Source organism: Thunnus thynnus, chromosome 1 (genome assembly GCF_963924715.1).
Source record: "Thunnus thynnus chromosome 1, fThuThy2.1, whole genome shotgun sequence".
Taxonomy (NCBI): domain Eukaryota; kingdom Metazoa; phylum Chordata; class Actinopteri; order Scombriformes; family Scombridae; genus Thunnus; species Thunnus thynnus.
In genome coordinates, this window is record NC_089517.1 from 18865973 (window position 1) to 18891333 (window position 25361).

Genomic DNA, 25361 nt, shown 5'->3' on the forward strand with positions numbered 1-25361 from the left:
AAACAATAGAGGCAGAGGCACTAGTAGAGGCACTAGTATTTTATGTAGGCCACACCCTAGTAATACATCTGATGGTGATTACACAATCATGTTCCAAAATCAGTCAAGAGGCCTTCAGCAAATAATCGTGTCTGCAGTACAACAAAGGGTCTATCTATGCAGAATGGCAATAATAAAATTGCTTGCTCTGATTGTAAATAAAAACACTGGCATGTTATAACAAACCATGGTTGTGTGTCTGAAGAAAAAAAAGCTAAATATAAGGAGGGACTGATTCACTTAAATCCTGAACATCTTTTTTCCATCTTTGTGAACAGATAAAAAAGAAGTAACAAGCTAGAAAACTACATTAACACTAAAAAGCAAGAATAACTGTACAGAGGTAAAGGTATGGACCCCTTTCACACAATGAATTTAGCAGCAGTTTACAACCCCTTCAGTTGTTCATTATTCTTTGCAATATGTAAAATATTGAAATAAAAGAAAAGCAGACAAGCTTAACTTAGTATAGAAAGAATATACTGTGTGTATCTGTGTTTGTACCTCCTGTGGCAGCTCGAGCTTGGTGCGGTCATCCTGTCCATTGGAGTGGAGGCCCATGAGATACGGCACAGGTGCGTCCAGGAAGTGGAGGAGGGAGGCGGGCAGAATGGGAACGTACACGTGTTGCCATTGGAAGGGGAACATTAAGGCTGTGATGCTCTCTGCCACCGTCATCAGCCTCTGGTAATCTGTTTCACACACATAAAGAAAACAGGGACTGTAACCATATAACAAATATAATGTACCAGAGGTGCATACAATGCAGATTTCAGGGTTAATTTCCTGGCTTGATTATTATTTTAAAGGCTCTGTGAATCGTAATCACAGCTAATGTAATGATTCTCAGCAATCACTTTGTTTTCTGAGTGGTGGTTTCCACAGCACGACCACAAAATTCACTGCAGTCAAGTACCTGCTCAATGACAGCAGTAGGGGATTTTCTGTGTTTTCAGCCAAATTTTAACAGTAAATAGTGGAAATTTTCTCCTATAATATACGGGAAGAAAGCTGCAGATGTAGTCACTCATGATGTTTCCCTAGATTGATCGGCTAGCTTGACTTTGCCTGATAAATGTTTTGTTTATTCCTCTAAAACGGAAGAGTTGCGCAACCTGATCGTCTTTATTTTTATCTAACACAGATCTCTTCTTCTGATTACTCTCTGATGTATTAACTTTCTTATACAGCATGATAGTCAATCCTGCTAAACAGTAGCATTAGCTTTGTTAGCGAGCACATCTGTTCAACAAGGTGGTCAACAGGAACACATAAAGGTCGGGACATTCAGCAGGGAATTTCTGATGTCTCACTTTGAAATGTCCAAAACAATATACAGCTGTTAGATGTGGCCAAATCAGAGATGTACAATATGTATGAAAGTTTTAAGAAAGCACCAGTTTAACCAGAAGTGAGTGGACTAATGTAACAAAAGAAAGCAACTTTATTCTCTGTTCTGTAAATGTGGAGGAGGAGTTGGATCAACAATCTTTTACATGAATTAGCTGTGATGAGACGTGAGCTGTGTCCAAATACAGGGAGTGGACCACATCTGTAGACCAAATATCTCATAACAAGCACACAAAGCAACATTTCAAAGATTCTTCCACACGCAGCCAGAAATGTTTCAACGATATGCCTGAATTTGGACAACACAACTAGTACGTCATTTGCAGCCCTCAGTGCTCCATTATCCACTGAACACTGGAGAATTTTTGGCAGGATGTTTTTTTTTTTTAGTAAAGAAGCATTTTCACATTGTGGTATCACTGTTGTACTTAAGTTTCTGAATACTTCTTCCAGCACTGTAGTTGTACTGTAATCTCTTGTATTTGTGCTTTGTGGGCTATTCCCAGTACAAAGTCCTGGTCCTTAACTTGGAAGGACCTTTATGAGCTCGGGAAAAATCTCACAGTCTCTGAACTATGACACAGCTAAAGTCAGCTGGCCGTCTGGCTACCGCAAAATTCCTTTGTCATGACTTCACAAAGCAACACTCCTTCATGTTCATGGTATCACACTTGAGTGAACTGGTATACATGCAAATATGTGTGCAGTCCTCCTCATCTGCATTCCTGCTCTATCCTGTTGACACCTACTGTACATTCAGCAGCAGCTCTGCCTCTCCTGTTATGGTGCCAAAATAAATACCATTCCTTCATTTGGTCATATGCTGGTCTCCATGAGAAGAGACTCTAACCCCCCTCATTTCCCCCCCCTCTCACCAGGCGTCCTCTCTCTCCCGGGATGGGGACAAGAATACTAACATCCTCTGTCTGCTCTTAAATGAGGCCACAAGAAGAAACCACATCCACTTATGAAACAGTCAAATACTGTCGCTTTTATACATGAACACAGCAAAAGTAACTGTTAAATACTGTGATTCTTGTAAACAACAGCCATAAAATCACAAAATGGGATTTTAAATTTTCCAATTTTGCTTGTCTACATTGAAAACTAGAAGCAGTTTGGACTTATCCTTAGTTATACTTGCACTATTCAGTTTACATAGTGCAAACATTTGCACTACAGCAAGCTAAAATTAACACTGGACACACAGAAGTGAAACTGCTACAGATCTTCCATCTCAGCACTTAACTGACCAAACAGCTTGTGTGACAAAAGACAGCGTTCATTTCAACAGTTTGTAACTTAGCAGTAACGGAAATTACTTACAGATTCTGATACTGTTCATCAGAGCAAGTGTCTAGTTCTTGGAGTTACTAGTTTGAGCTACATTATCTAACTGATATTGCAGATTAAGGAAGAAATAAAATGAAAAAACAGAGATAATGTGTTTGACAGGTTGTTAAAAAGCTGAAGGGAGAGAAGAAAGACAGCAAGGTTTGGAAACACAAAGGTACAAACTGAATGAAGAGTGAAGTGGGCAGGCACTAAATCACTTAATCCGATAAATAAAGAAAGGTGGGAAGGATGTTAATGCTATTCCCTAAAATGTAAAAGTGTCTTTACATAGCTGAAATGCAAGCTTAATTATGTATCTTAAGATCACAGCCAAATCCACTGTGCTGTCAAAGATCCAGCTTCAAATCCAAGCTTTTAAACTTAATTTCAGAAGCTATTTTGGTGGCTCGCTTGGCCGATCCTCAGCTCAGATCTCTCCTACACACCCCGAACTCTCTCTCTCTCGCTCAATTTTCCCTGTCACTCTCTACTGCACAAATCACATAAAAGCAGAAATTGCCTGTGAAATAATGCTGATAAATAATGACTTTAATTGCAGCATGTCACAATGACTGACACATGACTGACACATGACAAGTTTCCCCTTTGAGAAGGTAGGGAGAAACAGCAGCCGGGATTTTAACATTTCTTTTATGGCTGCATGGGAGAGATGCTGGCCAATGTTTTTACAATCAGAGATATGAATTCCAGCGTTATTTTTAGCACGCAACACACACACACATACACACAGTCGTCTCCTTATTTGCAGAGCATCCCTCTCCTCAGTTTGTGTGTGTGTGTGTGTGTTTAAGTGTGTAGCATTTGTTCCTCACAATCCCTCATTTCTCGTCAGTGGAAGATTGCCAGGGCTCAACTCTACACAACACCCTTCACACGTTCTGCAGTGATGAGTCCCATGGGGGGGTTGGGTTGGTGGGGGGGTGGCATGATGTCACTTCCAGCCAATAATAATCATCCTGCATCACTGCTATCCTCCCTGTCTCCGGGTCGCCTAGCAACACCACGGCTTTCCCCCTTAAGAGCTTCTCCCCCCGGCCCCGGCCGTTTTGTAAAACCATTTGCCTCGTCTTGCCATTGTAATGGATCCAAAGAGTAGAAAAAAAAAAAGTGTCACACGCTCTAGCTCCATATGCATTTCCCTGAGGCCTTCTTCAAGATCAACAATAATAGTAAGACACAGGAACTAGTATATAGTATGTAGACCACACCCTAGTATCACATCTGATGGTGATTAGACAATCATGTTCCAAAAACGATCAAGAGGCCTTCAGTCAATCAGAACTCTTAACAAACAGTGACAGGAACTACAGCCAATCAAATCACTTCAAACAAAGTGACAACTACTATATGTCTAATATCACATATACAGATTTCAAGTCATAATCTATATTCAATCTATGAGGTGGCAGGGTTCTCAGACGGCAGATCCAATAGTGTTCCCTCCTGGAAAGTAAATCATCCAAATGACCTCATCTTCAGGGGAGTGATACCTTCTTAATACTAATATATCTTAGAGAGGAAATAAGATGATTAAATTCAACAATTCATGTTTTTGCATCTAATAGTGCTTCTATGTTCAGCGATACAAGTTTTCAGCGTTCTACTCGTCTTTCCAACATATGACTTACCAGAAGGGCAAGTGATAAGATAAATGACCAACTTAGTGTGGCATGAAATAACTCCTTTTATAGGGATCTCTTTACCTGTATAAGGATGTTTAAAACTGTTACAACGGTAATTATAATTAAACTAACTACAACAACCACAGTGGTGGTTGCCCTCAGGAATAGATGCTGAAGTAGCTTAGGCTGATTGAGGAGGAGGTAAATATGAGTGTACCAGGTGGTCAGATTCAAGTATACCTCAATGTTTTGTCATTATTCCCCTTACCTCTTGTGCACTCTTAGAATAATCTGTTGTAAATATTATACGGTCATTTGATTTCACTGTAGGTTTATTTTTTAAGAGATCAGACCTAGATCTGTCTTTTATTTTAGTGGCAGCATCATTGCGACAGATTTCTTATCCTGTCGTAATGTTATCTTGTATCCTGTTTGTTGAAAGTTATTTTTCATTTCACTCATGTTCCTGTCAAAATCATCACTTTTCTGGCCAATTTGTTTTAATCTGCAAAACTGACTAAACAGGAGACAATTTTTTAAAGATAAGGGGTGATCAGAATCTGCCCTTAGTAAACAGTAGTCAGTAAACTGTATACAAGTAATTATGCTCTCTAGTGATCCATAAATCTAAAAAACTGATGTGTGTGTGTAGTCATAATCCATAGTAAATGACAGAAATTCAGAACATGAGTTGCGGTATGTAAAAAAATGACTCCCGCTGGGTCTTGGACCCTTTAAACAAACAAAACACATCATCCAAGTACCTCTTCCATGAGAATATATACTCCTTGAAGCCATGAGTAAATAAACTTCCCTTCAAATAAGCCCATTTACAAGTTAGAAAATGAGGGTGAAAACAAACTACCCCTAGGTACTCTTTACATAACATACCTCACTGCCTGTGTCCTATTATTATTGTTGATCTTGAAGAAGGCCTGAGGGCCGAAACATCATCTAAATAAAAGAGAAATGCATGTGGAACCAGAGTATGCAGCACTTTTTTTCTACTCTCAAGTCTACTTCCAGTAATCAGCACATCACTACAACCTTTGGTGTGCGTTACTTTTCCATTATATATTGTAATGGATCCAAACACCACAGTAGACCCAGTATCCTTAAATCATTTCCTTGTTTCTCCACACGCACACACACACACTCATAATGGTGAACAATGCCACCTTTATAAAAACCTGTTCTGCTCTGCAAAGTGTGGATTAACTGAATCTTTTCTGAGCAGTTACTACTATGAATAAATACTAACAGGCTCTCTGTATTTTAGCTCCTCTAAAAGAGTTTTTTTTTTAATTAAATTGTTTATCAGATTCTTCCTGTGGGTTTGCTGCAAGGATGAGGCAAAGGGAGAACAAAGAGAGACTTATCACCACCGACAAAAACGTCTTCTGCTTAGCATCCTAAATGTGCCCACAAGCAGCATCTACATAGCAATTCATACAAAAAACCTCTCACAGACATGCCCACATCTACATGTGAGTCCTGGCAGTAGGAGCCGCCTGTAATGGGTGAGGGGACCGACATTTACACAAGCTGGTACTCACACTGCATCACTTTAATGGAAACACTCAACAGGTTACGTAATCTCCTGGATAATAGTTCTGCCATGCATATCAAACATGTGTCCTTGCCACAGTTTCTCTTCTTATACAAGCACCATCCGGACATTTTAAATCTAAAAAAATAAAAAAAAAACTCTGAAACCGGCCATAAAGCTGTATTATAGAGCCACAGTGTAGTAATGACATGAGGTGCAACATTTCCTCTTCTTGTGCTAATGTTTTATGTTTAGGATTCTGGGTGAGGCAGACGTTGCCAAGAAGTGACGGTCTAATTTGTCTTGACAAGCACAAAGAGCTCAGCAATTTTGTTTTCGCCACCGACTACACTGAGTGACGGTGTTTTCTGTTAGACCCTGGCGAATGAGGAAACAAGCTTCAACCAGGAATTTAAAAGACCACCATCAGGTCAAAAACATTTCCTGAACTCACAATAAATATTTTACTGAAGGATATTCGAGGAAAATACAAATACTGAAAATCTAGGCAATAGACAAAAGCTTAAATCACCATATTTATGACACTTTTTTTTTTTAGGTTAAACTAAATATCTATAATATGAGACTACTTTTACACAACTAGTAATATAAAATCCATCCATCCATCCATAATCTACTCTTTTAAAGAGGAAAGAAGGCCTTTAAGCTACATTAGTATATAATGACAATGAACCCAGATAATGTCTGGTCACATGTCCTGATACAGTTTCCCAGCTCCAGCTGCAACTGCTGATTGTCTACAGACCACCTCCACTAAGGATCTCATTATTGTATGTCCTAGAAAACAGCTGTTTTAGATAATGCATGATTTTCTTTTCCTGATTTTCCTCCTCCAGCACTTTAGAAAACTTATATGATGATGCTGATGAATTGTGTCCATGCTACATAGGATTTCAATGGAAGACTTCACACTTGTCTATCTGGTTTTTAAACTCTGGCACTAACATGTGCAAGATGCAAACCACCTTGTATGCTTCTTGATATGGCCTGATACTAAAAGTTTCATGACAACATTGAGTGTACCTGCAGCAGGGCAGCTACTTACGCTGTGAGTAGAGTAGTATCTGCATCTCGAGCAGGGCACAGGTGAACAGCTGGAGAACGTTCTCCACCCCCAGCAGATTAAACACCTCGCTGATGGCAAAGTCAAAGAGTGGCAGCTCTGATGTGCTCGGCCTCTGACACACCACGGGCCCATAGACGCCTGAGAACTTGAGGGAACGCCCAGAGGGTGGCAGGGGCACCTCATAGAGGATGTTGTAGATGTAGCTCTCCAGGGGGAGGGGTGGGGGCTGGGGGGAGGTGACAGCCTGGTGAAGCTGCTGCAGCACCTTCCTGCAGGCCTGGGCGAAGGCCATGGGTGTTATCAGGCAGATGCACTTTGACACGTACAGCGTGTCGCGACTGATGTCATACGAGTTGAAACGCTGCAGGCGGGAGATGGCGGGCGCGGCGTGGAGTACGGGCCGAGGCTGGGAGTGTTGGTGTCGCTGCTCCTCAGGTCCGTGTGGGGAAGTGGGAGTGTGCAAGATGTCGTACTGCTCTGCATTGTGCATGTGGTAAAGAGTCTGCATGGCACTGCAGATCTGCTTACTGGTCACCTCCTCGAAGAAGGTGAGGGAGAAGCCATAGGTCCGAGAGCCGTCCTCTCTGGTGATGATGAAGGAGTGGAACTGAGGCTCCCGAGAGTCAACCTGCGTCCTGAACGACAGACCCTTTGGCATGCAGAGCTGTGGGAGAAATTAGTTACTGATATTTGTCTTTTATATGTGTTAGTAGTAGATCAGTAGTAGAACAAAGTCCATTGCATTAAACACATATAGAATTTATTCATTTATTTATGTAGCTTTGCATTAGCACTGCAGATTATTTAATCTGTCAATTATTTTCTTGATTAGTCAATTAGTTTTTTGGTCTATAAAATGTCTGAAAATGGTAAAAAAAAAAATTTTGTCCCGACCAACACTCCACAACCCAAAGTTTACTAGTTTACTATCATGGAGGACTAAAGAAACCAGAAAATGTTTACATTTTAGAAGCTGGAATCAGAGAATTTGGCAAGTTTTCTTCTGAAAAATGACTCAAAATGATTATAAAAATATAATAACAATAATAGTTGGCGATTCATTAAATATTTGGCAACAAATTGATTAATCACCTAATTGTTGCAGTTCTACTTTGCATACATTTGCCATAACATGATACAAGTCAATGTAGGAACAATACTCTTATTCATTTTGTCATGATTTCAACTATACACCCCGACCTAGTATTATTTTTAAAAGACATGAGAAAAATGTTTTAGCTATGTAGAGATCATACCATGCCCACCGCATCCTGGTCAAATGGATTCCACTCCACATTGTCTGGATAATGTGCAAGAACTTTGGATTTAAAGGTTCTCCGCAGTGGACTCTGCTCAAAATTCTCACCTAAAAGTGAAAAAAAAAAGAGAGGAGAAAGGAAAGGAGAGGAAGAAGGAGAGCAAGAACAGAAGACAACCAGTCAGCACAATACTTTAGATGAGGTTAGAGGAGCACAGGAACAGTTTGATCAGAAGCAGGTTTAAAGTGCCAAGCACAACTCCAGAGGGAAGAGCAAGTCAGCATATTTGTCTTGAGAGGAAGACTGTATTGCATCATATAAAGCTGCCGTCTGCATCCCAGGCTAGAAAATAAACAAAATGATGCTAGGAATCAAAGAAAAAAAAATACAACCTTTAAAGATTACGATGCTTTCTGACAGCTTTAATGGCAATACAAAAGAAACACACAAAATAATCAATCAGAGAAAGCACAAACTGAGTTGATTTGAACCCAGAATGAAGCAGAAGTGATGCACACACCAAGGCAGTACTGAAAAGTCATTCAGAGTGTAGGGGGAGAGTAAACATTGACCAAGCAATACCAGCGCAGGCAGCACCGGATTTGTGTGTGTGTGTGAGGAACAGAAGCAGCGATTGTCAAACATCAGCTCATTGTTCAGCTGCTGCTGAAGGATGGGAGGGAGATGGGAGGACGGGGGGAAAAAAAAAACCAGGAGGAGAGAAATCAAGAGTGCGCAAAACAGAAAGGACAGGTCCCCACACCTGTGCAGAAAATAACTGAAAACTTAGAATTTGTAGTAACAAAAGTGCGCTGCTGAGAAATCAAAAAAAAAAAAAAAAAAAAGTGTGCTAGGTTAAAAATTGAAGGGTTGAAGCTGAGCACAGGTTAGGAGGGGGAGGAGAGTGTGTGGTGGGAGGGTTACCTTCTTCTGCACTCGCCAATTTTCCTCTGGCCCCATCTCTGAATTTAGTAGCCTCTATATATTGGCATAAAGCTACACAGCAAATAAAGCAAAAATATAATTAAAAGCCCGGTTCTGGATGGGTAGCGCATCACTTCTCAGTTTGTGCAAACACACCCTGACAGCTCTGTCCTCGAAGCTCTGCTCCGGGAACAAGCTGCACTCAGACTCAAGACATGATGGTGTCTCTGTCAGGTGGGTTTGCTAATTCAAGACAACTGGTGCGGTTATGATACAAGGATACAGTAACTCTGTGTGTGTGTGTGTTGTAGTTTTCCTCTTCTTCTGGAGATCATGCAAATCCATACTGCTCTGATATGGATTATATTCTCACAATAAACACACTAGAATGAACCTGCCAGTGTGGCAAAAATTCAGCGTTACTGATGGAAGATTGAATTGTGTATTGCAGAGAAAATCTTTTGTTATGTCAATCATATGTGCTACTATTTATAAGATATGGTTTGGCAATATTCAATATTTTTCTTTTTGTCAACAAATCCCATGAAAAGACCAAACAATGAATTGCTCCCTCTAATAAGTATTCCTTGCCCGGTACTGTTTATTTCTCTGTGCTCCATTCAAGCTCCATTATTGTCCAAAAACTACTTAAAAACACATCCGTGTACCAAACCGTTCCACTGGGTGACGTGTTCCTTCATTACCATGAATGCAGACACTGTAGTTTATTTTGAATCGATCCCACACACACACCGTCCTGCTGCCGTTATAGTTCCCAGAGAACCAAATGTGGATTAATCCGTGGCTGAAAATAGTCCCCAACTGATGCACTTAAACTGTCTGGGTAACATTTACTTCTTGGAGCCCAGTGCTACAGACAGGGTTGCGATGTCAGAAAGTAATGAGACACCAACAAATTGTTTTCTTTTCATGGGATTTGTTGACAATAAGAAATATAAACCATAATAACAACCTTACAGATTAAGATGATTTACCAGGAGTAATGCATTGTTATTTTACAAAAAATGATGTGACATTTTGACAAATTTCAACAGTTCACCCTTTTGATCTCACATTAAAAACACTTCAAATTAGTCTATATGGAAATGTGCTTCTTATCAGTAGACAGTCATGGGTTTGACAAGAGTGAATGGCTGCTCTTGTGTTACAGACTAATTGGACTCGGGGCTGTTAGATTATCTAAGATTCTACATAAAAAAGAACCTTTATGCAGCCAGGCGATGCTTTTTGCAGTCTTCTCCATGCATGACATTTGCCAAGCCTCAAAGAAACAGTCCTGCTGGCGGGCACACGCATTCATGCAGTATGTTGAAGCCAAATGAGAGCATGCCATCGACTGTTTTCTATTTACAACATGTCAGCTTCAAATTAAGACTTTCCTTTAGGGCTGCAATTAACAATTATTTTAATCTAACCTGCAGATTATTTTGTGGATTTATTGTTTTGTCTAAAAAAAAAAAAGAAATTAGTGAAAAATGCATATTAAAAATTTTAAAAGATCAAATCCTTACATTTGAGAAGCTGGAACCAGCGAATATTTAGCATTTTTCTTGAAAAATGACCACTAACTTAAAGAGTGCACTCAGGATCGTGCAGATCTCCGTCAGTTGTGTCTGTGGTCATGTGGGTGGGGAACAGGAAGTGCAGGGTGGGCTGTGTGTTCAACGTGTATGAATGAGAGTAGTGGAATGAAGGGCAGACAATATGCAGGTTATGTTATCAAGGTGTAACCTTGACTATATGGAGACACAATGTCAACACACACTGTATAGACTTAATAAGGAAACAATAAACAGGACGATAAGTCCAAACTTTTTAATTTAAACATTGTTACTTATTTAGAACATTTTGTTGTAACACACCAGACATTATCAACCCCTCCCTGCCCCCCCCAAGTCTAAGCTTCACGATAGGCTGGTAAGGAATGGCGGTATAAAATAGGCTTTTCAAAGACTGTGAATAATAATCACAACCATGAGAGGTCCTTGAGCATACAGTCATAAATGTGCACAAAAAATTTTAGGCTGACGGGTACAGTAGTATGTGAGATTAGTTGCGGACAGATACGCACACGGACACACAGACACGACCAATGGCATGATGCCCTCCAGGCGTAAGGGGATAATTACTTACCAGAATAGTTGCCGATTAATTTTCTGTTGCCTGAGAAATCGATTAATCATCTAATCATTGTAGCTCCACTTTCCTTAAAGGGCTTTTTGTAGTTTGGGTTGCAGATAATCCATTTACATTACACTAAGAACGTGTCTCAGTTATGACACACACACACACACACATAAGAAATGATGATGAAGACTCTCAAGTGTCTTCCCTGGTGACTACATGAATTTCTTTCTTCCACTTGTTTGGACATTTCTGTTTAATCTACATTCACGTCCTAGCTGAGACTTTCAGAATGATGGATAAATGTTTTGTCTTTGTTCGAGCTAGCAGTTGACATTATCTGACCACAAATGTATCAGAGATTAAATATCCCCATTAATTCCACAGTCTTCTCTTTCTGCAGACAGGAGATGTTGAGTGGAACGACAAACATTTTAAACATTTTAAATACAGTGAAACTAACTCAGTCAAGGGAATAAAAATCTTAAGGATTAAGTGGTTTAATCTGTTGGTTACTTTCATATCCAAACTGCCCACAGGGAAGAAACTAGGCCAGAAGCACAAACTCAGACTTCAAACATGTCAGAAACCACAGATATTGTAGGTCAGACGGGGAGATTATTATGATTAGTAAGGCTGGGAAAACATGACTCAGTTCCTTTCCTTATAATTTCTTTGATGTTTTCATACCACACTGATGGCCCTAAAATCATGTTGTTGTTGTGTTTCATCAGTACATTTAAGGCATAAAACTCTGGTTTTATGTTTGGACATATTTATTGAAATGCTTTAAGTGCATAGCTGAAATAACAAATTCACTTCTGTTGTTCACATGCATGTTTCTCCATGACATGAACTGCAAACAAACATGAAACATGATGATGTGACTGAAGCTGTTTGTAAACCGTTTCAAGTCAAAGTCAAGCATTGCAGTAATGCAACAAACATCTGGAGGCATCTGGCTTGACACCAACCAAAGTGAAACACAGCTGAACCAGAGTAGATCGCAACATGTTGCTTTACTTGACCAACAGTTGCAGTTATCGTTCTTTTAAAGTCATCAGAATATAATGTATCGTGTCTAATGTTCAATTTCCATAATTCACACCCACATTCTGCACACAGCAGGCCTCTGCACCAACACAGGAAAGCTTGTTGATTGTGAAAATAACACATTTATTATCACAGCATATACCAGAGGAATATTACAGGAAACTTAAAGACTACAAAAGATACGGAAAAAAACAACACTGTTTTCCAAAGTCAAATCAATACAAATTAGCTAAATGATAAGAGTGACTTTGCAGAAAGTTTCCTTTATGGCGTCGTTTACTTGACAGGACTGCTGTGAACTTCGTTTTATTTTTATCGATTACGTGCATAGTAACTGATTGGTTACATAAAGATGCCTTATGTGGGGTGGATGGAGGATGAGTCGACCCAGACTGAAAATTAGAAGAAAAAAAAAATGGAAATGGAAAATTAAAAGAGAAAATGGCAAATAAACTATTATTATACTGTACTACAGGACTCTGAACAATCAGGTCACAAGTAAATGTTAAGAAGAAAAGGGAAACCAAGAAAGGAAAGTGGATATTGAAAAAACCAAATAGATACTGTTACTGAAAAGTTAATGGAAATGAAAATCTCCTAAAAACTACTGAAATAGAAAAGTTTAACGCAAATGCTATAAATAAAAGTGTGTACCTATCCCTCGTATATGACTATGATAGCTTTCCTTCCAATAATTCTTGAAAAACTAAATTAAATGTATAATTTTAATTTTAAAGACAGTGTGCTATTTGTTGTTTTTCACATTGGGTGACCTGCTCTACCACAGTTGGCTGCCGATCCCTGTTCCTGTACAAAGATTACAAAGGTGCTCCTTTCATTCACTTCTTCACCTGGTAATTATTACTAATTAAGCGCTAATTGCTTTACCTGAGGTGGAGACTCATTGACATAGAGCACCTACAAACTCTCACACCATACTGTAGACATTTTCTTGATTTATCATATTCTCCAGCAAATGGACAGTGTATTCTCCAACAAGTGATGATGATGATGATGTTGATGAGAGCGTGGACCGGTAGCAGTGGGAGTAAAGCGTCACTAAGCTCTGGCTCCTCGCCATGTCCCTCAGTCTGTAAGCCAGGGACCACCCACAGCTCCGCACCCCTCCTGTATCCGTACACCCTCACACCTACTGTCGCACGGCCCACTAGGCTCAGACACGAAGGGATGAACCTCTCTGACTGGAACGTGATATTCATCTACGACTCGATTTGACTGCCCGCAGCAGAATGCGGTGCAGACACGACAAACACATCGAAACAGCTCGGCAGTAAAGACATAAACACTTATTCCCCCAGAGGATCCGGTGCTAACGGAACATGATAGTTCACTCTCAGTTTAAACTCAAAGCCTTCATAGTTTATACTATCAATAGAGACTGTGGGGTTTTTGTCTGATTAAAAGGGATTTTTTACTTGTTACAGAGTGAGAGAAGCTTCTTAACTGGCATTTCAGTTTACTGATGACTGGCATTAGTGTGCCAGTCATCAGTAAACTGTGTGTCACTGTCATTCAACATCTACATCAGTGGTTAAAACCATTTACAGGCTAGCTGCCAAATATACCAGCATCTTGTTTCATGGGTAACTTTGGTGAAAAAAAGATGTGATAAAGAAAATGTCAGGGCATCCTATTAATGGGACTGGACTTACTGCAAACACACATACTGGTATTATAGCTCAGCAGAGTGCTCCTCTGACTAATAATATTGAAAACGACCTTTTCAGCAAAGCCATGGAGTAGCCTGGTTTAGGCAGTCTCAGGATTCTCCCTCTCTAAAGAGAAAGTACAATCAGGAACTCCTCTGTTATCCTGAACTTTTTTCCAGCTCATCCAACATTAATGTCATATCTCCAGATAACAGGAGGACAACGAAGACAGAAAGTCGTTGAATCTCACACTGCACTGGCGTCACAAGACAGCCTGAAAATTTAGCTCTTAAAACATCTGTTAGCAGCGAAAGGGTTGGACTGAAAACCTGACCCACAGAAAATACACAGACTTGCAGACAAGAATGTGCAGGTTTAATTACTCTGAGCCGATGGGAAAGAATGTAAGTCCTCACCAAGAGGGACTGAGCAAATTTAAACTGGTGACTGACAACCAACACAAAGTCTTATCCACACGGGGAACGGAAGAGATGGGTAACAATATCCTAAATTCAGCAAGGTAAAGTTATGCTTATGTAGATATATAGAGAGGTAAAACTCTACCCTTCCAGTAGAATAAATTCCAATAATTAACATCTGATTATATGAGCTAGTAAGTTGTTAGCTTATTAAATCAAGATTCATGTGTAAATGCAATCTATTGTGGGCATTTGTGTTTTGTGAAAATAAATCTATATAACTTAAGTAAAAACAGACTATTAGCAGATATTATGATAAAGCCCATTATTGATTAATAAGAAAATCTTTAATCTACAGCTTATGAGCCTATGTTTATGTTCTGTGTGAAAATATCAAGATACACAGCACCCTCGGAGGAGGAGGGGGACTGTGAGATGTGTGAATGAATCTTCAAACTGCATCCAAAATTTCACAGATACATTATCAAGCAGATTTTTAAATCGCTGACAGGGGTCCCTTTACAGACGCATTAATAAACAACTTAGAGTGAAAATATGAAAGCCCAAATCATGCATTTAAAGCCAGCTTTCATGTTGAGCCATTCAACCTCATTTGTTTGCTGAGTAGGATTGGGGGAGAGAGGTTGCCTGGGAAATTCAAAAGGATATTTAGCATTTGAATAAGTGGAGCCTGTGTGCGAGTGTACATATGTCCCTCGGCTCCCTGTTTTCCAGTGTCGCCTGTGAGGCGGCAAGGTCATACATATGCTAATCAGGTCCTCGCTGTGCTGCCAAACACTGCGCTTAAAGAAAGTTTTGGTCATTTCTTTGTGTTCCACTGTACATGAATCACCACTGCACCATATTAAATAAGTGGAACATAATGTGGTCCTGTTAAATACTGGAGGAAGCCACTGGAGAGTTGGATTTGGCTCATGTCATTCATGGCGCTAAGTATTCATCAATGGCCGGCAGTTTTGTTAGCAAAATTTTAGGCAAGAACCCTTTCATTAAAAGGAATATTTAAAGAAGCCAAGGCTTTAGGAAGTCAATGCGCCTGGCCAGAAAATAGTCCACACATAACCCCCCATAAAACCACCACTTGGTTTTACATAGTTTTTTCTACGAATTAAACAAACATGACCTAACATGTTAATTAGTGAGCTTGTATGATATAGTTAGGAACTTCGATATTTGTGACAACAAACAAACAACAGGTGCATTTCTCTTCATTTCTGAATTTATATGCAAAATAACTGGTAGGTATACCTATAGCAGATGTTAAACTGCAATAAACATATGTAACAATGGAATTTCCACATCATTTCCTTTCTTTGAATCACAACTGAAACAGTTGATGAGGGCAAGCCCCTAACCTTTGTCTACAGTAAACAGCAGCAACATGCAGTTAAGTAGAACAACTTCAGTGATCTATAACCACAGAGCCCCAGATCTTACTGCTGTGCCGGGTTTCAACCGCTTACATTTTTGCCCAATCGGAAATGCCACAAAGAAACCTTGTTGAGAACGTGAGAATACAGCTGATTTAGTTTAAACGTGAGCAGTGTAGCCAAATTTCAGGACATTAATCTCCATTTTAAAAAAATTAATAAAATGTATATTTATTTATGGCATTTACATGTGTCAAAAACAAACAGGTTGAATGGTATCATAATGGTAACTAAGCATGCTTTGAAGAATGACAATCATACAACAGTGTTTTCTCTTTCTACACTAATGCAAGAATGGCATTTACACATTTTCCAAAAGCTGTACTTTCACAAGCGGACAGTGCTCAGCTGCAGACAATGCAGGCTTACTGTGGACGAAAGGCCAAAACAGAGAGAAAAAGATGCCTTTTCAGACTTAACCGCATTAGTATAGACATAGGAGGCAATGTCTATCTGTGCTCTACTCCTGGTTGTCCTCAATTCAAAGCAAAATGGTCAACATCTTTCCATTTGTGTTCAATAAATACATTAATTTGATCTAAACAGGAAGTCGAATTAAAGGAAGTAAAAATGAGAAGTACAAGGGGTGAGTTTTTAAAAATTGAAATGATTTCTGGTTAAGCATTGCTTCAAGGAGGAAACCCCTTATCTAAACTTTCTTTGTACTACATCAGCCAACTCTACAGGCCTCTCGTTACCTGCTGAGTCATAACAAATCGCACAGAAACAGAGCAGAAAATAGATAAAGAGGCAAAAAAGGGTCAAGTTTATCAATCACTGTGTCGCATTTCTGTGTTCAGAAAATCGGTCAAAATGGTTGGTTGTCTGCAGCCAGAAGAGTACAGCCTGGACCGTTGACCCAGTCAACGAGAGCTTATACACCGTAAGACAGTTACTCACAACAGGCTTAAGGCTATTATTTCACATTACAGGGTTTACACTTGGATACTTTGCCTGACTCAACCATAACAACTGTCAGCGGGAGTCTAACATGAGTGAAAACAGCTTTAGAGAGAAAACTGAGTATTTTCTGATTCCTCGTAATGTGTATAGTATAAAATAATTGAATGTGAATGCAGTAAGAAATACAGCATTTGGCTTGAAACTACATATGTTGGTAAATATACTTGTTCCTTCCAGGATATTTCGTTTGCAGGGGTAGTGCTGTGGAAAACCCTGACATTATCTGATGTGGGAAATGTCGGCGCTACCGGGTATTTACATAAAGTCCAAATGACACAAATCTCCATAGTCAAAAACACTATTAAAAACAAACACAACACCCATCTCCACTGATATCCTGAGTCTACTATAACTCCCAGAGGTGACAAGGACTCAAGAGTATTCATTACTACATCATTTTTTTTCCAAGGTGGAAGGCCTTAAGGAGAAACTATATTGACAGAAAACCACACAACCCCGGAAACACTAATGTACCCAAGGAAGAGACAAAAAACCAATACAATTCATTAGCAAAAGTCTTCAATAACACTACTTAAAAGGCATTGACAGTGAAAATTAATCATCCACAGTTCACTCAATAAATGCAGTACTACTGTACATTTCAGTCTGCAGCAACAACAATTCTACAATTCTAGATGATTGTAACTATCTTAAATCTGTTTGTCTTGGATCATCAAATAAAGTCAATTAATCAATGAAAAGCAGAATTTCTGAGAGGAAATGCAATCATATCTGTGAGGATTGGGTGATGCAACATCACTGCAGTAAATGTCTTAACATGCAATTAAGAGCATATCTGTCCAATAACAGACTTACGGTTTTATGCATTAAAGTCACTGATATAACAGCTAACAGTTAAGGTTTTTGTGAATACTCAAAACTGACATTAATGGTTCCTGTTCAGCTTCACATAATGACTCCTTCACCTCATTATATATGTTATTTAGATGTTTTGTAGATGTAGTACATGAATTAGCTTGTCACTAAACAGCTGCAGCTTGGTAGGTTGTATCTTGGATTCAGTGTCTATCATTTCTCACAATGCTCAAGACGGTAAAACCATGTATTGTCTCCAAGTGTCTTGTCCAAAAACACCAACAATAAGGGTAACAAGACCTACTGTAACCCAATTCCCAACCGTCTATACCATTTATATCAGAAAATCCAAGTTAATTAAGTCATCACAAACACACAGAGAAAAAATTTAACCATTTCTAATATCTGAATGATAGAAGTGTGTAATGTATCAATTCCCCTTTCGCTATCATATATGTAATTTTGTATCATAATATCAATATATATCATCATATAGATCATTTTTTGGAAAATCTAATGAGAAATTGTTAATGGATTATTTCTATTTTTATCTAATCCAGTGAAACAAAATACCTGACAAATGAAGAAAGGTTATTACATTGATGCAAAAACCATACTCAAAACATACATCTATTGATCAGCATTATGGTATGAGGTAAAAACAGCACTATTACCCACAGGTCATGCTCAGGGCTCAGACTAACCATTGACTCACAGGCTACAGTTTCACATGCATGTATACAGTATTTGCAGCATCTTCTCATTTTCAATCAAGACACAAGTCAAGTCACAATCAAAAAGGATTCCAGGTCCAGACACAGACTGGTTTCAGGTGTGTCATTACCTACTGTATTCTTAGTAGAGGTTTAAGCATATTATATAATTGTTTGTGAAGGGTGTGCCCTCTGAGGATGGTGTACATGCACTGTGTGGATGCTGGGGATGTCAGGGGTCAATGGGGGGGCATGGTAAATTTTAGCCCCGAGGCATCTAGGTTGGGGGTTTTTTGAAAATTTTTGAAATTTGAATTCATATACTCACATGTTGTACATACATAAACACATAGAGAAGAGGCAGATACTCAGATACCACAGTTGAAAACAACACAACTTTGAAAAAGGTGTAGGCTGTAGCTACAGCTTGTAACACTTTTAACAACACATCCTATTTGACCTCAGGGGTAAACATCAAACAACAAAAAACAAAACAGACAAAACAAAAACAACCTACATATCCTGTACCCTATCCTTCTATGCCAATGCCTGATCATCCACTTTTATATTTGTCATTACATTTTTTTTTTTTTTTTTAACACTTAGTAAGTTTATCCTGCCCTGTGTGTTGTATAATCTAATTAGGTCGCTGACAGCTAAGAGCCACAATGACCACATCTTCAGTTGTATTGAGGTTTTAAATTGACATCAGTGTTAACACCATCAACCACCACGGCCTCAATCTACTAAGATGAATGCTACACATCAAATATTTACAAATGCGCCGCAACATCGACTCTTTTTTGATATTTAAGAGAATTAAAAAAACAGCAGGGAATTTATGTAGGCTACAACCTTTAAATCAGAATTCATGTCAGGTCTTAAAAGACACATAACAAGCCAGTAATCCGCTCGCTGTTCACCGAGCCGCGTTACAAACAAACAGGCTGGGAAAAGATGAGCTAACGTTAGGCCTGACATTAATGGTATATACGCCGTTTATTCATCTTAACAGCCTCCAGTTAATGTTACACAAATATATACACGACACATACAGTAAAATCTAAAGGATGAGGCTGGCTTGGTGTTTTTATATGCTGGCTACATCCTCCTGCCTTCTGCCCCCCCACCCCCCTTCGCGACATTACCGCGATGGCTGCTGAGCTTACCGGACAGTTCGTCGGGTTCCAGCCCGCTTTCGGTGTCGAGTCCGCAGATCACAAAATAATCTGCGAACCGGCAGGAACCGGAGCTGAAGCCGGTGGTCATTTTGAGACTGGTCCGGTGGTTCCCTTATCCCCTCAACAGGGAGCATATTAGAGGAACTCGGGGAGGTGATTTCTCCCTGCCATCACGGATGCTACGTTACTGCGAAGCTCGAAAATCAGTACCGACAGATACCAAGCTAACGAGCTAAGAGCAACCGTCAGTTGGCTGTTCCACATCCGGCAGGACCCTTCAGAGTAAAACAATATCTCCACAACTATAAACAGAAACTTTAATTTGTAGGGTTTACAGTAGTGGAAGTACTCAGATCCTTTACTTCAGTAAAAGTACCAATGTACAAGTACTCCATCACAAGTAAAAGTCCTGCAGCAGCAAAATGTAGTTAAAGTATTGCCGTAATAGAGGTGGTTTGGTCCCTCTGACTGATATATTATTATATATGACATCATTGGACTATTAATACTGAAGCATCAGTGTGTAAACAGCATGTTACTGTTGTAGCTGCTGGAGGTGGAGCTAGTTTCAACTACTTTATATAGGCTACACTTAGCTAGTTTAGTCCAGTGGTTCCTAAACTAGGGGTCGAGCCCCTCCAAACGGTCACCAGGTAAATCTGAGGGGTTGTGAGCTGATTAATGGGAAAGAATAAAAAACAAAGTTCTGATACACAAATCTGTTTTCAGTTTTGGACTTTTTCTATAATCTTTGATTTTTAGTGAAATATTGGATCATTTGAACATTTATTGAAATGAAACCATGTTTAGAGGGAAAAATCACTATTTGGTGGAGCTGTTAATAGCTCATAGACATCTGAAATGTGACCCTGCCTACACACTGCTTTTTGTAAGACGTCAAAAGCCAAAAAGGTTGGAAACCACTGGTTTCATCTTTAACAATGTGTTGTATTTTAAAAGCTTGTTATATTATCCATTGTGTCAAATCTTCATCTGAAAAGTAACTAAAGTTGTCAAATAAATGTAGTGGAGCAGGAGGTACAATATTTCCCTCTAAAATGTAGTGGAGTGGAAGTATAAACTAGCATACCATAGAAATACTCCAGTAAAGTACAGGTATCTCAAAACTGTATTTAAGTACAGTACCTGAGTAAATGTACTTAGTTACTTTCCACCACTGAGTGTTTATTTTCTGTAGGAATATTTTAAGAAAGAAATGCCCTAAAAGTCAGCCATTTGGAGATCAAAATGGACACTATATGCTGAAAGACTTCCAGTAATAAAACTCTGTAAACATACCAACTTTTTTTTACCAACTCTCACTCTAATTCATATTGTGTATACTGTTTCTTTGTCTGTCCTGCACTGTGTAGATGTATATATATATTATTTTTTAAATCGTTAACAGTACATATATATCCTGTTAATACACACACATAGTTTATTTACACTCAGATTTATATTTATATCTACATTGGTATTCATACTTCTATTTATATTCTGCTTTTTTGCACACACATAGTTTTTATCATGTCAATATGCAAGTGCACAATCCACTTCCACTACACAGAAATGTAAATTACTCTCCCTTTCTTACACTGTTAAGTTTGTGTTTAATGTTTATGTTTATTGCTTCATATGTTTATTGCTTCATCTGGACCACATTGAACTCCTTGAACTTGCTATTAGCGAATTAATCTGATTCTGATTCTCAGACATATGCTACTATCATTTAAGTGGTTTAAGAAAGAAAATGCAGACCCACAAATTGAGCCAAAAGATGAGTGACACCATTTTGAGTTCATTATTGCACAAATGACACACATGATAACGGACTCCCAGTCCGTTCTGGTGTCTATTTAATTAACTCTACTGAGTACTTTATGTGATTGTTGTTGTTCAGACTAATTATTGTTTTATTTTGAAGGAAATTTACTTAACTTCCGGGTTCTCTCTAGTTTAACACATCTAAAAAAAAATCTGAGCGTTGCAGTCGAAATGCATTCTGGTCCACAGCTGTAATCATCACCCACAACAGTCTGCTGATGTTTTTACAAGCACGTTTCAGGATTATTGATGCTCAGCAGCCAAAGTGCAGCCATGATTACTGTCCACTGGACCTCTAATTTTCTAGTGCAGTTTGCTTTGAGGCAAAGTATCAGTGGTTGTTGGCTGTTTGTTTACTGAAGCATCAAAATTCTCCAAATCTCTCATCTCTTCTCTCTCTTCTTATGCTCTGATTTTTACTGAGATGTAAAGATCTTTCATTTGCTATATTGAGTAGATCACTGAATAATTCAGTTTATATTCTTGACAAAAGCGTAAAATAGAATTTACATGTACAATTTATTCATAAAACAGTTCTTGAATGCAGCACTGGCTGATACAGTGAGACATATTGAAGCCAGATTTGTTCCTTTTCTGATAATTGTTCTTTCATGAGACAGTTTTGTTATGTTCACACCAGGCTGGACTCAAGTTTTATGAAATAGTTGCTCAACAATTCACAGCAGGATTTATAATAATGTTTCACAGTTTAACAATTTATGAGCTCACAATAACAAATTGACAATGTTTTTTTTTTTTAAAAAAACACATCAAGCCTTTGAATTTCCAGCAGGCAAAACTAACATCTTACTCTCACAAAGTGAGAGTAAGATGTTAGTTGTGCTATTAACAAATCTTAATCTTAACATGCTGCTTCTGTTTCCTTATTATTTAATAAGTTACACAACTAAAAAGAAGAATATGATATTGTGGTCACTTCATGTAATACTCAGATTTAAGTTTTTAAATTGTATTTGTACTTTTGAGTTAAATGTAAATCAACTCCTTGTTAATACATGTTCAAACCATTCATACTGGAGTGTACATTATGTTTGAGTAAATGGTTAAACGTCACGCTGTCCAAGCAGAGCCTGTCAGTCACTTATCATGTACAGTATGTTACAATGTCACCACCTGGTGGCATTAGCTCACTTTGGTTTGTGAACCATGGTCAGTGTTCACCAACTTGAAGGAATTAGATTTCTATTTGAGGATAGTGTTTATTCATGATACAAAAAAAACAAAAAAACTAAGATATCGGTTATATGAAACCAATCATCTGAAGAATATTTCATTTTACTGGCATAATGTCAGCTATTTATAAAATAACTAAACCAGTGGTTCTCAAAAATGTTCATATCAAGGACCCCAAACTGATACAAATTAGACCAGGATCAGACCATTAGACCAGGGTCCCTAATCCGATAAGATTTTTGGTTTTAGATGTTTTATTACAGAGAGTGAATGAAACCCATGACCACAATAGTCATACATTCTGTCATTGTGTTACTTATGGATGAAATTATAGTGAAAATAAATGATTCCCCTTTTTGCTGGGGACCTCCTGGAAACCCCTCATGGACCTCTGAAGGTCCCCAGGCCCCACTTTGAGAACCACTGCTCTAAAGCACATGAGAATTCAGTCCATTTTTGTCTTAACTGATCAGAAAACCTGAATCATGAAGAACCTAGATGTTGTTCACCTACAGTCACCTTGTTAAGAATTGAACCATCTCTACAGACCCCAATATACAAAACTACCTTCTGCTTTATACCAATAATTTGTCTCATCTTGAGAAGTTCATGAGCTAAAAATACAAAAAGGAATTTGAGATGTATTATTTAAAACTGTAATCAGAGGAAAGTTTCATAAAGCAAGATTACCAGTTAAACCAAGTTAACTTCAGAAGATCAGGTTTATTTTCTGTTTCATAAAGGGTTAAATAAGTTTAAATAAGTCTAACTTAAGTTACAATAAAACTGATCCCTCCAGACTAACCCAGTTAGTTTTCTTGCTTGAGTTTCTCCCTGAAGGTTCCTGTTTGCTGAGTCAGTTCACTGTACAGTGTGTCAAATTTATGAGCTGCACTTATTGTTCATATCGTTATCAACAGTATCAAAGTATCTGCACAGTATTCCAGTTCCAACATGTGTGTTTTTGAAGGTACTAAAGTTGAATAAAGCTAAAAAAAAGTGTTTTCACCATTTGTTGTTTTTTTTTAAATGTCACTAAATAAATGAAAGAAACAGAAACCAAGACAACAAATTTGAAGGTTTTACAAACCAAGTGGAAAAATCCTCATGGTAGACAACTTGAGTTTCTGGAAAATGCTAATTATTTCTTTTCTGGCAGTAAAATTAATTATCTCGCTGCAGTCCTATATCATACTTAAAATCATGTATTGTACTGCCACATCTTGGTTGGCTTGTACATTAATTTTGAGCAATTTGCACAACTCATACAGTACGATTTGAAAGCAGAGGGTTGCAACACATTCTGTTTTGTTGTTTCAATCACAGTGGTTTTCTTATTTTTGTTTCATTTTATTACTCTCCATATTATATACAGTATTTGCTGCTTTGTAGCCGACATTGCAGTTTTATCTTCATGTCAGTTTTCTTTTATGTGAATTGGTGTGATCAATGCTTCAGGTCTGTGTTTCAGAGTCTCATCAGCTTTGAGTTGACCTTAATAGCTGGTTCTTCGTATTCAGTCCTGTTTTTCTGAGCCTCACAGGTTGTGGAGCTGAGTGGAGAAACAGTACACTACAGTTAAATATCATAAGTGGCAAGAACAGTTATGATTCACTGAGATATAAATTTAACAGCATGCAGAGATAAATATGAAATGTTATTCAATCACTTTATCCACAATCTTAAAGTAACTGCCAGAAAACGTTGAAAGGATTTCCTAGAACTTCATATTAATCTATTTTTTAATTGATTGCAGTGTTTCTTATCCACAAAAGGCTTTAACACTGTTGATAGTTCCTTGCTGCAGCCGCCCACTTTACATTAGGAGACATGAGAATGGAGATTCAACATGAGATCTACAGATCATTTTCAAAACTCAATTATATTTTGTAAAGATAATTTTAATGATTCAATAAATATAAAAAAAAACATAAATTTGATTAGATAGGACAGAAAATTGCAATCTGTAAACACTTCGAACCGCAATACATCACTGCTCAGTACAAAATAATACTGCCTTCTGAAATGTTAACAGTTACACAGGATTTATCACATATTTGATAGTTTAATAGGACAAAAACACCAATAATAAATCCAATCTGAATATATTTTCAGCATGAAGTTTAGAATAGGTGTAAGGTTTAAATATTTTAGCAATTAGAAAAAAGAAATCTATTAAAATCTACCATCTTTCATTTCTTGGAAGATTCGGTGTAGTGGAGACCTTCTTAAAAGAAATGTATCCCCTTTAGATTTAAATATTACGACAAAAAGTTGACCAGGTTAAAACCATTTACCGCTCGACTTGACTCGCTTACTGAAGTTGAATTTTCAAGACGACAACGTATTTCAGGAGTAAAAATGCAGCTTCCTCATCCTAACCCTGTAAGAACCATAAAAGCAACAAATACAACCCTTTGATGATGAAAATGTATAAGCAGAAAATGCTCGTACATTGTTACCTTTAAACAGAGCTGTTCAAGTTTTACATAAATGGATGTTTATGTTATGTCATTTCACATCAGGATTTGAGAGGTTAATAATCTTACAGCAGTAGACTAATCTGTTCAGCATTAAGACATTAAAATGACCAAACGAACAGAGTAAAAACAGAAAATGCGCCAAACCAACTGCTTCTATAAATGTGCAATTTTAAGATTAAAGAAAGTCTATCATATAAGACGTTAACTGCATGTACATTCACTGCATCAACGTCTAACCTTTCAGAGAGGTTTTTTTAAGC

At 38.2% G+C, this 25361-nt stretch overlaps 1 protein-coding gene across 4 annotated transcripts in view; it reads right to left on the minus strand.

The window, feature by feature from the left end:
• dennd5a (DENN/MADD domain containing 5A) overlaps nucleotides 1-19826 on the minus strand; it is a 41242-nt gene extending 21416 nt beyond the window's left edge. Inside the window, exons 1-5 of one of the 4 annotated variants that reach the window (XM_067588561.1) lie at nucleotides 19586-19826; nucleotides 9187-9258; nucleotides 8260-8369; nucleotides 6983-7667; nucleotides 544-731 (exon numbers count right to left, since the gene is read on the minus strand). In XM_067588561.1, the coding sequence (XP_067444662.1) occupies nucleotides 544-731; nucleotides 6983-7667; nucleotides 8260-8369; nucleotides 9187-9258; nucleotides 19586-19685 (1155 nt within the window). In that variant the 5' untranslated portion in view covers nucleotides 19686-19826. The remainder of the gene's footprint in view (nucleotides 1-543; nucleotides 732-6982; nucleotides 7668-8259; nucleotides 8370-9186; nucleotides 9259-19585) is intronic. The other 3 variants (XM_067588575.1, XM_067588568.1, XM_067588580.1) reach the window with 3 other exon arrangements.
• Nucleotides 19827-25361: the final 5535 nt, after the last annotated feature.